This window comes from Myotis davidii, unplaced genomic scaffold (genome assembly GCF_000327345.1).
Source record: "Myotis davidii unplaced genomic scaffold, ASM32734v1 scaffold902, whole genome shotgun sequence".
In the NCBI taxonomy this organism is placed as follows: domain Eukaryota; kingdom Metazoa; phylum Chordata; class Mammalia; order Chiroptera; family Vespertilionidae; genus Myotis; species Myotis davidii.
In genome coordinates, this window is record NW_006293951.1 from 2,511,031 (window position 1) to 2,523,114 (window position 12,084).

Sequence of the window (12,084 nt, forward strand, 5' to 3'; positions counted from 1 at the left end):
ATCCACAAAGGAACTGAAGCTCTGGAAGATTAACCAACTTACCAAAGGTCACATATTAAATAAATAGTTCAGCCAAGATTCAAACCATGTGACTTATAAGTAAAGCCAAAATAGTTTAGACCTCTTCATTACCTTTAACTACAGTCAGAAGCAGTACTCTTAAGTAAAAGGGATAGGTGAAAAAATGTGTGTAACTGGTATATTTTGCCCATGGACAGGCAACTAATTTCCATGAAAAAATAAGTTAACTTGAACAGCAGTCATCTACAAATACAACAGTGTGATACCACCTGCTTGCCTGAAAAGAGAAACTGTTGAGAATTAAAAAAGAAAGTTGGAGTAGGGGTGAGGTAGAACATATGAATAGAAGCAGACTGTAATGGATCTTAGATATCACTTACTGAAAACATTTTAATTTTAAAAGGTCTGAAACCCGAAGATGTTAGGTGTCATTTCAACCCATGTTATATCTACTCTGTGGACAATATGGTAATTTCAGTGCTTCTGATTTTATAAAGGCTTTGGGCTAAGAGGGATCTTCACTTGAATCTGGCTCTGCTTTCACCAGCCATGTGGTTTTGGTATTGAGTTTTCTGATTATAAAATAGACATCCAACTCCTACCGCAAGGATGTTATAAGGAAGGGTTCAAAGCAACAGCATTTGCAAACTAATCACAGTAGAGTGTCTAAAATATAATTAGACACCCTTTCCACAATTTTTAATACCAGCAATTTATCATTAGGATACATTTAATAAAATTTCTGTCACATCCTGGCAATTACATAGAATCATTACTGCTATGGGTCAAACCAACGTATTAAAATCCTACCACCTTAAAAATTCCTTCTAGATCGGGCACACATTATATAATACTTTTCCCCCTCTTATCCAGTGCTCTCTTCATACATAACAGGCTGGAATATTTCAATCCTAGCTATTAAATTTCCTTCCATTTTGTGGCACTGCTTAGCAGGAGGCTTTCATGAATCTCTTTTCTCCCTGTAAAGCAATGAATTCTTTAGCAAAAACAAGATTATAGTAAAAAAGGAAAAACAGGGACACTGTCACATGTCAGACTGATTTTTAAAATTCAGATTTGCTCTGAAATGAGAATGCTGCATTTCTTATCCCATGCTTGATTGCTCACCTGTTCACTACTCCAATTATTCCAAGTTTGACTGGTATAACCCTTCCCATTAATACATCCATGGCATCAGTACCCGCATCCATGAGATCAAGTTTAGTGATTACAGCTAGAGTTCTTCGACCTGGTAAATGCAAAAAAAAAAAAAAAAGAAAGAAAAGAAAAGAAAAGTCCCATTAAACAAAGCTTTTAAGAATTAATCAAGAAAATCACCATCTATAATCCCACTGAACATTACCTCTTGTCATCATTTTGATGATGCTTTTCTAATCTTTGCTTACCAATGCTTTTAAAATCTAATTTTAATCATCATATCTAATTTTTTTAATTTCACATAAAAAAAATTTAGCTCTTAGGGTTAACTTTCTAATAAGCATTTTAAAATTTATTTAAAATTCACACAATGCTGGTGTACAGTTCTATGAGTTTTTGTTCTGTTTAATCCTCACCCGAGGATATTTTTCTTGATTTTGAGAGAGTGAAAGAGATGCAAATATCAGTGCGCGAGAAAAACATTGATTGGTTGCCTCCTGCACACACCCTGGCCAGGGCCCAGGCCGGGGAGGAGCCTGCAACCCAACCAAGGTTGGTGCCCCTGACTGGAATCGAACCCGGGACCCTTCGGTCCACACGCCTATCCACTGAGTCAAACCGGTTAGGGCCAGCTCTCTGAGTTCTGACAAATGCAAAGAGTTACATCATTGCCGAAACCGGTTTGGCTCAGTGGATAGAGCATCGGCCTGCGGACTGAGAGGTCCCAGGTTCGATTCCAGTCAAGGGCATGTGCCTGGGTTGCGGGCACATTCCCAGTGGGAGATGTGCAGGAGGCAGCTGATCAATGTTTCTAACTCTCTCTCTACCTTCCTCTCTGTAAAAAAATCAATAAAATATTTTTTTAAAAAAAAGAGTTACATCATTGCTACCTCAAGAGACAAACAGTTCCAATACCCCCAAGTTTTTCTTGTACTACCCAATCAAACACATTTTTCATCTTAGTTTGCCTTTTCCAGAATGTCATGTAAATGGAATCATGTACATAACACCTTTTGAATCTGGCTTCTTTCACTTGGCATAATGCATCTGAGAATCATCCATATTGTTGCATATATCAATTGTTCATCACCTTGTATTGATGAATGTACTATATGGATATAATATACTATGGTTTGGTTATTCATTCCTCATTTGAGAAACATCTGAGTTGTTTCCAGTTTTAGAAAATTACAAAGCTACTATAAATATTTGCAAACAGGTTTTTTATATGACCATGAGGTTTCATTTAACATGGGTAATTACCTAGGAGTGGAACTGCAGATTTCAGTTTTTTAAAAATATATTTTATTGATTTTTTACAGAGAGGAAGGGAGAGGGATAGTTAGAAACATCAATCAGCTGCCTCCTGCACACCCCCAACTGGGGATGTGCCTGCAACCAAGGTACATGCCCTTGACCGGAATTGAACCTGGGACCCTTCAGTCCGCAGGCCGACGCTCTATCCCCTGAGCCAAACCGGTTAGGGCCAGATTTCATTTTTTATATTTATGGCTCAAGTTATGTTTAAAATAGAATGCATATAAAATGCTTAACAGTTTACTATAAATAAAACTTAAATCTCTTGGTATAGTTTTATCTTTTAATCTAAACTGAATATTCATTACTCATATAGTAAAAAAGTTCCTTAAAAATTTGAAATAATGAAAAAAATTTAATAACCCCGTTTATGGGAATTTTAATTGGTAGTCTTAGCACTAACATTTCTTATCCAATTTTTATTTGAAATTCTTCAGAGCTGGAAAAAAGAAACATGGCAGAGCCCACTGATCCTCCAAATACTCAAGTAAAAAACAAGTCTCTTGCATGAAGCAAACCATATGCAGTATTTATTAGCAGCAATAGTAACTATATTCTTGCAAGTTAGCATTTTATATATACTAAGCAATGCACACTAAAGCATTAGTGAAGTATCATACACTGACCCCCAGTATGAACTAAGCCTTGGGGATATGAATGCTTCATAAACAAATTTTACCTTTATTTTTAAGAATCCCCTCTTCCTTGAGTACATCTAAATGTTTTGTACCACTGAAGAATGTAGATATCATAATTATTTACTAAAATATAGTAATCTACAATTACCTACTATGAGAGTTAATTATTCTTAGAAGTCAGCTATTCAAAAACCCGTCATTTTATTTACACAAAACAAGAAACTCTTTTTGCAAAGCCATCTTATTATTTTTAAGTCATTAGGTAACTATTTATAAATATGGACATTATGGTGAAGTATTTTTGCCTAGCTTATAAAGCAATTTATCCAGTAAAACATATTTTCCATAAGAATTTCTAACTGAAACTATAAGCAAAATAGGAAAGCATTTTTTAAAATTCTGTACTAGCAGCTAGAGTTATTCCTTTTAAAAATAAAAACTTCTTTCTTGAAAGTAAATAGATTTACCACTGTTAACCAAGCATTTCAATAAATATTAACATCTGTCCTTACCATCTGGATCTACCTCTCTTGAAATTTTAAGTGCCTCTGATGTTGCCATATCTGTATTAGCAGCAGTGACAGCGAGGATAATGGAATTTGGATTACTGATGAATCGAAGAATGAGCTCTCTGATTTGAAGCTCAATATCTTTAGGTTGATCACCTACAGGCACCTGAACCAAACAGAGATGAGCAAAAAGCTAGTAATAAAAATTGACTCAGTTTTTTCCCACATTTATTTAATCCAGAGATTATAGGAATTACTCCATTTACAGATAGTTAAAAAGAAATCATATGCTAGTGGTATATATGAATTTGGTAATATGTGAAAGTCTCAAAATGAAACTTGAATTATCAAGTTTACCATGTTAAAGATTGGTCAGTGTTAATTACTTAGTGACAAATTCATTCATTCAATTAGCAAGTACTTATTGGCAGCCTACTGTATTTCAAACACTGTTCAACATACCAGGTTATGTCACAGTCGTGAATAAAAAAAAGACGAAAATTCCTGCCTTCAAAGAGCTTATATTTTACTGGTGAAAAGCAGATAATAAAAAACAAATAGAACATTTAGGTAGTGGTAGGGCTATGGAAGAAATAAAGCAGAACAGAAGCTACAGAATGATTAAATAAGGTTATACTTTTACCTAAATTGGATTGTGTTTTTAAATAGAGTAATCAGGGAAGACCTCACTCAGATAATGACATTTGAGAGAAAGAGCAGAAACTGAAGGAAATAAGAGAGGTACATACAGGTATCTAGGGAAGAACATTCCAGCCATGTGAACAATAAAGGGTAGAAGACTGGAGCAGGAGTCAGGAGAAGAGTAACAGGGACAGATAAAACAGATACTTTAGATCTCTAAGAACTTAGGCTTTACCCTGAGTGAAATTGGAAACCGCTGGAGAGATTCTGGGCCAAGGAATGACACAATATAACTTTCACTTTAGGAGCATTACTCTGGCTGCTTAGTTAAGAATAGATTATTATGAGGGAGACCTACCAGGAGGCTATCTCAGTAATCTAGCTGAGATGATAGTGACTAGATCAGGACGGTAGCTCTGAATGTGGAACACATAGTAACAGAGTTCTGGATATATTTTAAAAGTAAGGAGAGCCAAGATGATTTGCTGACAGGAAGTACAGTGTGGGATGAGTGTTAAGGATTACTACACACTTTTTGGCTAAGGAACTGTTAAAAAAGAGTTGCCATTCATTGAAATGAGGAAGATTACAGAGGGATCGAGTCAGACTGAGGAATGGGTCAGGAATTTGGCATTAAACACATCAAGATTAAAAAACCTATTAGACTTTAAAGTGTATATGTCAAGTAGAGAGTTGAATATATAATTCTGGAAATGGATATACAGGTCTGGATATATTTGACTACTGTCAGCTTACAGGTATTAATATATTTAAAGCTACAATATTGGATGAAATCATCAAAGGGCTAAGTGTACTCCCTTGACAAGAGGTACAAAAACTGAGCTCTGGGATACTAACTATTTAGACATTGGGGAGATAAGAAACCAGCAGAAGAGACTTTAAGGAGTGACCAGTGAAGTAAGGCTGTAGACTGTGGTATCCTGGAAGCCAAGTAAAGAGTGTTCTAAGGAGAAGGAAGGGCTCAACTATATCAAATGCTGCAAATAGATCAAGTTGATTAACAAAAAGAAGAAGAAGAAAAAAAGCTTGTTATTCTTATATGGAGTTAAGGAAAAAATCCATTTGTTCAAGTGAAAACAAACATGACCAAGTCCACAATGAGTAACAACTATTCTTTACCTTGGTCATTCCTGGCAAATCCACAAGTGTCAGATTCACAACGTTGGGTGAAAAAATCTTAAGATGAATTGGTTCAGGGCTTACTCCCTAAAAAATAAGTTTTAAAATCTCATATTAAAATCACATTGAAATTTCAATGAAATATAAAATGTTCAAGTAAACCTCATTTCATGCAGATACCTTTAAATATGAATTAAACCATGATCCCTAAAACATTTCAACAATCAAAACCTGATGAAATACATTGGAAAGTAATAAGGGAGCCAGCCAGGCATAAAGTATATTACAATCCTATCTCAAATCCTATACCAATAATGCCCACAATTTACATCCCTGTATTTACATTCTTTTCTCTTGATTCTAGGCAGATACCATTTCTTAAATATGTTCAATAGACTTGGTGCTGAACAAAAGAATAACATATCACTATCCAAATTTATGAGGTTCTTGAGCTCAGAAAGTGAGTTGTTAGGTAACAAGTTATCCAAATCAATTTGGTTCCTAATCTTTGAATATCAAGTGACAAGAGTATATATTGGAAGAGAATCCTCAGAAAATTTTTCTGGATCTCCAGATCCCCGAATTGAAATACTAAAAATCTGGATAGTGTGAGACAGCCATATTCTCTCTTCCCTTTAGTATGATTATTACAGACTCTTCACCACTGGCCCTTTACAAGTTTTAGTGTTGAGTTAGCTGTATGTAAAAAGACACTTATAAAATGTTCATAACTTGTTTTTTTACACATCCTTCTTTATCCTTTAAAATGTGCTCTCATCTATTTATCCACCTTATATCTTCCTTCCCACTGAAAATTCCAATTTCCCAGAGGACTTTTTTGGAACATCCTTTACTCTGAATTCTCTGTACAATTACATTTACTATATTAGATTACTCTGAACTACTTTGCTATTTTTAATTTTTAAATGTGTTTTACTGGTATTTTAGAGGGAAAGGAAGGGAAAGGGATATATAGAAATACTGATGAGAAACATCATCAATAGGCTCCCTCCTGCATGTCCCCTACTGGGGATTGAGACCAAAACCTGGGCATGTGCCCTGACCAGAAACTGACTGGTCTTGGTTCATGGGTTGACACTCAACCACTGACCCACACTGGCTGGGCTACTTTTCTGTTTTTAAATACTCCACTGTCCCAAAATCATTACATGTTGATATTCGGCATAACTACCTTGTTTGCATACTTCTTTGTGTGGTAGGTATCATGTCCAATACAAAGCTTTTTCTAAAAGCTTTTGCAACTCCAATCTCACAGATACTTTAAATCCTTCAAGGCATTATGTTAGACATATAAACCATTTAGATATTTTCACATATAAAACTACTTATTTAAATCAAAGTATCATTTACTTTATTATAAATATGATTTAGGAAAGATTTTCCATAGATTTGAAGGTAGGGGACTTCTCATCTTTTGGACGCTGGATGAGAAAACCTGCTAGGTAAATCTATCATGTCCCCACCATAAATTATACATCTTGTATGTATATGGACTAGATCCCTCGGGGCATACAGTTTAGTACAACTAAAAACTTTCCTTTTTGAATCATCAATCACATCCACTCTAAATTCTAGTACTATGTAAAATTACCACCAATTCCCGGGTTCAATAAATCCATGGGAATCTCAGGAAAGATAATTCAGACTGGTATTATGATCAATATCCCAAAAGTCAAAATTACCCCGATATAATTAAAGGACTAAGGACAAGCTAATCTAGTTTCCCGCTACTTCTTCTGCCTTCTATATAATACAATTATTAGAAATTCAGGGACATATGGCAGCAATAGCAGTAACTCAAAGATTACCAGCCTAGAGTTCAATAAGGAACAAAGCTGAGTCAATCACAAAAACACAAACAGCCTGCACAGGCATGAAAAATTAACATGGCTCCAAAAATGCCTTTCTGTCAGGAAATAACCTCTCCAGCACAGTATCTGGCAAGTAAAAGGGCTCAAGAAATATTTGTTGCATATTAGTACTAGGCTTGAGCCCACTTATAGGATTAAATGTGGCTCTGGGTATTGATAAGAATGGAGGTAAAAATGAAAAGGAAGGGAAAAGAGAGAAAGGTAATAGGAAAAAAGGAGAGAGAAACAGAAGCATTTAAAGAGGCAGTTTGTGTCTAGTGTCAAGATTAATGATATCTTAGATACCTTATTTATCTTAAACTCTCACAATCTTAGAAAATCAGAAAATATTCAGTTGCTAACATTACAATTGACTCTGGAACAACACGGGTTTGAACTGGTTCCACTTACATGTGGATTTTTTTCAACTGACCTGTACAGTTAAAACCCATGTTTTTCAAGGGTCAACTCCATGGTTGGGAATCCGAATATGCAGAGTGCCGGGATTTTCCACTAATCCCACCATTGTTCAAGGGTCAACTGTACTTTTCATATTCACTGAAATAAAAATATTTAATTTATCTCTCTTTGCATTAAGCAAATCCAACCTTACTCAGGAATAAGAAAAAGAGGTCTTTAAAATATATGTATCTCGCCCAACCAATGTGGCTCAGACATTGAGCATCGACCCAGGCACGAAGAGGTCACTGGTTTGATTCCTGGTCAGGGCACATGCCCAGGATGCAGGCTCAATCCCCAAAAGGGTATGTGTAAGAGGGAGCCAATAGATGATGTTTCTATCTCTCTATCTGTCTCACTAAAAATCAATAAGGGAAAAATTTAAATAAATATATCTCATAAGTTATACAATGCTTCTTGAGTTATAGAGTACAATCAAACCATCAGAAAAAGATAACTTATTGTAGCAGTATTAAAATGAGAAATTATACAATAAAGTGGTATGTACATCACAAAGTCAAGAATAAACATCTAAATGAAGTATCTGACTATATAAAAGCTCTAAGAAACAAAAGGGCTTTTAAGTAGTTTTAATATATTTATGAAAATACTCCATTAGTATCAAAGACCAGGATTATGAATTTACAATGCTCACCACACATTATATACAAAATATTCTGAATGATAGATTTACTAATGTTTATACTTTCTAGCTCTAAAAGATACCTACCTTATTATTTCCTGAAATTCTCTCTGTTTCATTCTCAATTTCTTGTCGAATTTCATCAAAATCTGTGTAAAGCTAAAAATTATAGATACAAAAAAGCATGACTTGCAAAATAAGATTAAAGTTCTTAAGTGGGGGGGTTTGACAAATTTCAAGATGTTCATAGATCTGCTTTAGAGAATTAGTAAATAAATTCTAATATATACATATATTTTTCTGAGTCAAGAATCATAGTTTGTATGAGATTTTCAAGGATGCCTGATTCCACAACAGTTAAGAATCTCCATATAAAAATAGTCACAGGGATATAAAGTACAGCATAGGGAATATAGTCAATAATATTCTAATAGTTATGTATGTGCCAGATGGGTACTAGACTGATTGCAGTGATCCCTTCATAAGGTATACAGATGTCTAATCACTATGTTGCATGCCTGAAACTAATAAAAAATTTTTAAAAAAATTTTAAAAGAATCTCTAATTTAGAGAGAATAGGGTTCAACTAGTGTTTTTCAAATAAACTACTATGATTAGAAATGTTACTAAGATAAACTTTATTTTACAAGCAACAGCTGTTTCAACATAACATGCCACAATGCCAATGATAAAAAAATAAATTATCAATTACTTGTACAAAAAATTTTTTCAGTATGTTATTTCTTCATGAGATTCTTTTGTCGTTACCTTATTTTTGGTGTGAAGAAATTTACCCCACTCCTCTGCTTCAACTCCTGGAAAAAGAAAAGCTCCATTTATTGGAAACTATGGCAATTACTTTTTATCTTTATTTAGGAATCCAAAAACGCAACACAATATTACTGGTTCCTATTTTGCCACTAACTACAATTTCATGAGTATTTTAAGATTTGCTAAATTATCCTTTCACATTTTAAAAACGGTATCATGTATTTCAAAACACAACTAATTTCAGACAGAGTTTCTCACAGGTCATCCCACCATTTGAAATCTATATTTTATGAAAAAAATTGTTCACTTTTCTTCACATTTTATGTTATATTATAGTAAAAAGTACATTCTTTATTTTTAAATATCTTACACATAAAAGTAAGTTACCTGATCAAAGTACTCACTTAAGCTAATGGCTTGAAAGAAAAAAATTAAGAATCTTACTGAGCAATACAAAAAAGCATATATAATAGATTTACACACATAACTTTCAACATATGAATGAAACAGCTAACTTTTCAACTCGGCTGTTTGTTTGTTTTTTTAACTTGGCTTCCTATTGGTTACCTATAAGGTCACAATTTGTTCTTCATACTCAAGAGTATGAAGCTATTGTGTAATTTATATGCACTTTCAATGTGAATTTTTCCTTTCAGAGCCAAGATTACATTTCGAAGCGGGGGTGGGGGGGGTGGGGGACAGGGACGGGGACATATGTAATACTCTTTGTAATACTTTAAGCAATAAAACAAAATTAAAAAAAAAGATTACATTTCGAGGCTTGAAAGTAGGAAAGAAATGAAATAGAGGAGAAAGGGGGCACCCCAGCATATGCATTGTCTGGAGTTGCTCCACTCCATTAGTTTCCAATAAGTCTGTTTTTCCTACACTTGCTTAAAAAAAGAAAAAAGGAAAAGGAAAATATATTCACTGTAGGTACTGTTTGAGTGGTCTAAAACTTAGAAAGCAAGTTTTGCTTTATGTTTCCCAGAAAAGCTAGAAATGTTTAATTGTAAAAAGGTAAACTAACTTTACCTCCCCCAAGTATAGCTATTCTGCTTTGCCAAATTCAGAGTTTTAAATGTTAATGACTGAGTTTATGAATAATGAATATCAGCCACCTGAAATCAAAATAAAAATTACTGTAAGATCTTTAAATAAATATTTATTGAGGGAAAAGTGGATCAATTCTTTGGTGAAATAAAGGTAAATAAAACTGGATCCTTTTTACAAGTAAAATGCTCACCTACTTGAAGCTTAGTACCTTCTTCCAAGAAGTCTCATTGGAGGACTGGAGTAATCAAGGTGAACAGAACTCACAGAGGCAGGTACTACATACCAAATGGGTGTTTTGGATTTACCTTATATTATAAAGGCCTGGCTTCACAAGCATGTTTTTTAAATTAAAAATGCAATGCATTCGCCATCAAAAAAAAAGCCTTCATTCTGATGAAATGCCAAAAGGTAACAAGAACCATTAAAACCTGCAACAATCAATGTGGATAAGCAAATAAAAACAGAAGAAAAAAAAATGCACGCAGCCTGTAAGAGTACAGAAGCACACATGCAGGCATAATAGGAAAAGAAGGGCCAAGAACAAATGGATAAAGGAAACCTTTAGAAAGGTGTCTTGAGTTTTTCCATGTAGCAGGGTCTGTAGTTAAAGAGAAACAGCACAGAATGGTAAGTTTAGTGCTTATCCCTAATATTTTAAACCTTTTTAAAAAATGTGCAGAAACCTGAATATATTTCAAATTCTCGTAGCATTCAGTTATTCAAAATTTACAACTATATAATTTTCAGTATAATTAATTCTAGTTAGAGGGATGTATATAATATTTTAAGTGATATAAATGAACATGTTGTGTGCCATAATTTTATTTTTATTTTCCATTACAACTAATTATGTCACTTCTGGTTTCTGATTCTAACACAAACAGATTAAAATTAACTTACTGTTCAAAAATTTGCCTTAAATATTTGATAACTGACTATAGAAAAAAATAAATTGCCTGGTCAAAAAGAATCTTTAAAACATACCAAATACATCTTTTAAAACCTTAAGAGCAAGTAAATATGTACAAGTATATATTCATTAAGATTGAGCTTTATGCCCTGACTGGTTTGGCTCAGTGGATAGAGCATTGGCCAGTGGACTAAAAGGTCCCAGGCTCGATGCCGGTCAAGGGCATGTACCTTGGTTGCGGGCACATCCCCAGTAGGGGGTGTACAGGAGGCAGTTGATCGATGTTTCTCTCTCATTGATGCTTCTCTCTATCCCTCTCCCTTCCTCTCTGTAAAAAATCAATAAAATATATATTTAAAAAAAAAAAACGATTGAGCTTTATAAGGGATTGTTCTTTGAAATGTATATTGAATTTAACAGAATACCACAAAAACAATTTTGGTCTTCAATTAGCATGTTACTTTTGGATTTTGTCTAAAAGGAAATCTTCAGAAAGCATGATTTTTTTCTTACAGTTTAATTTTACTTTTAAGATTTTATCAGAAAATTCTTTTACACTGGCAGAAGTGGAGGACAAGCTGAAAAATACTATAAATCTATATACTGACACCTCAGTTATCCTATGTAATTGTCAGAATGAAGGATTTCATGTTAAGTAAATTTTCCTGATAATTATACATATCAAACATTAAAATTTTATTTAAGCCAGCTTTGCTGACCTCTATCTAAAATGGATTACCATATTTGCCGGCATATAAGACTATTTTTGGCCCTGAAAAATATGCCTCCAAGTGGGGGGTCGTCTTATACGCCAGGTACACTTCAGATAGACTGCCCATAGTGCTTGCCCCGTGCCATAGTGGCCTCCCGATGCCCGCCCACTTCATTCCACATACCGTTCAGGCATCAGCAGCGCTGCTGGGTGTATGCTCGGCTGTTATGCGATTTT

General features: G+C 34.3%; 1 protein-coding gene across 1 annotated transcript in view; it reads right to left on the bottom strand.

The window, feature by feature from the left end:
* Positions 1–12,084, bottom strand: part of DNM1L (dynamin 1-like) — a 54,339-nt gene that overhangs the window by 15,023 nt on the left and 27,232 nt on the right. Inside the window, exons 3-8 of the mRNA XM_015566630.1 lie at positions 10,785–10,823; positions 9,167–9,213; positions 8,486–8,557; positions 5,426–5,512; positions 3,647–3,809; positions 1,150–1,270 (exon numbers count right to left, since the gene is read on the bottom strand). Coding sequence (XP_015422116.1) covers positions 1,150–1,270; positions 3,647–3,809; positions 5,426–5,512; positions 8,486–8,557; positions 9,167–9,213; positions 10,785–10,823 — 529 coding nt within the window. The remainder of the gene's footprint in view (positions 1–1,149; positions 1,271–3,646; positions 3,810–5,425; positions 5,513–8,485; positions 8,558–9,166; positions 9,214–10,784; positions 10,824–12,084) is intronic.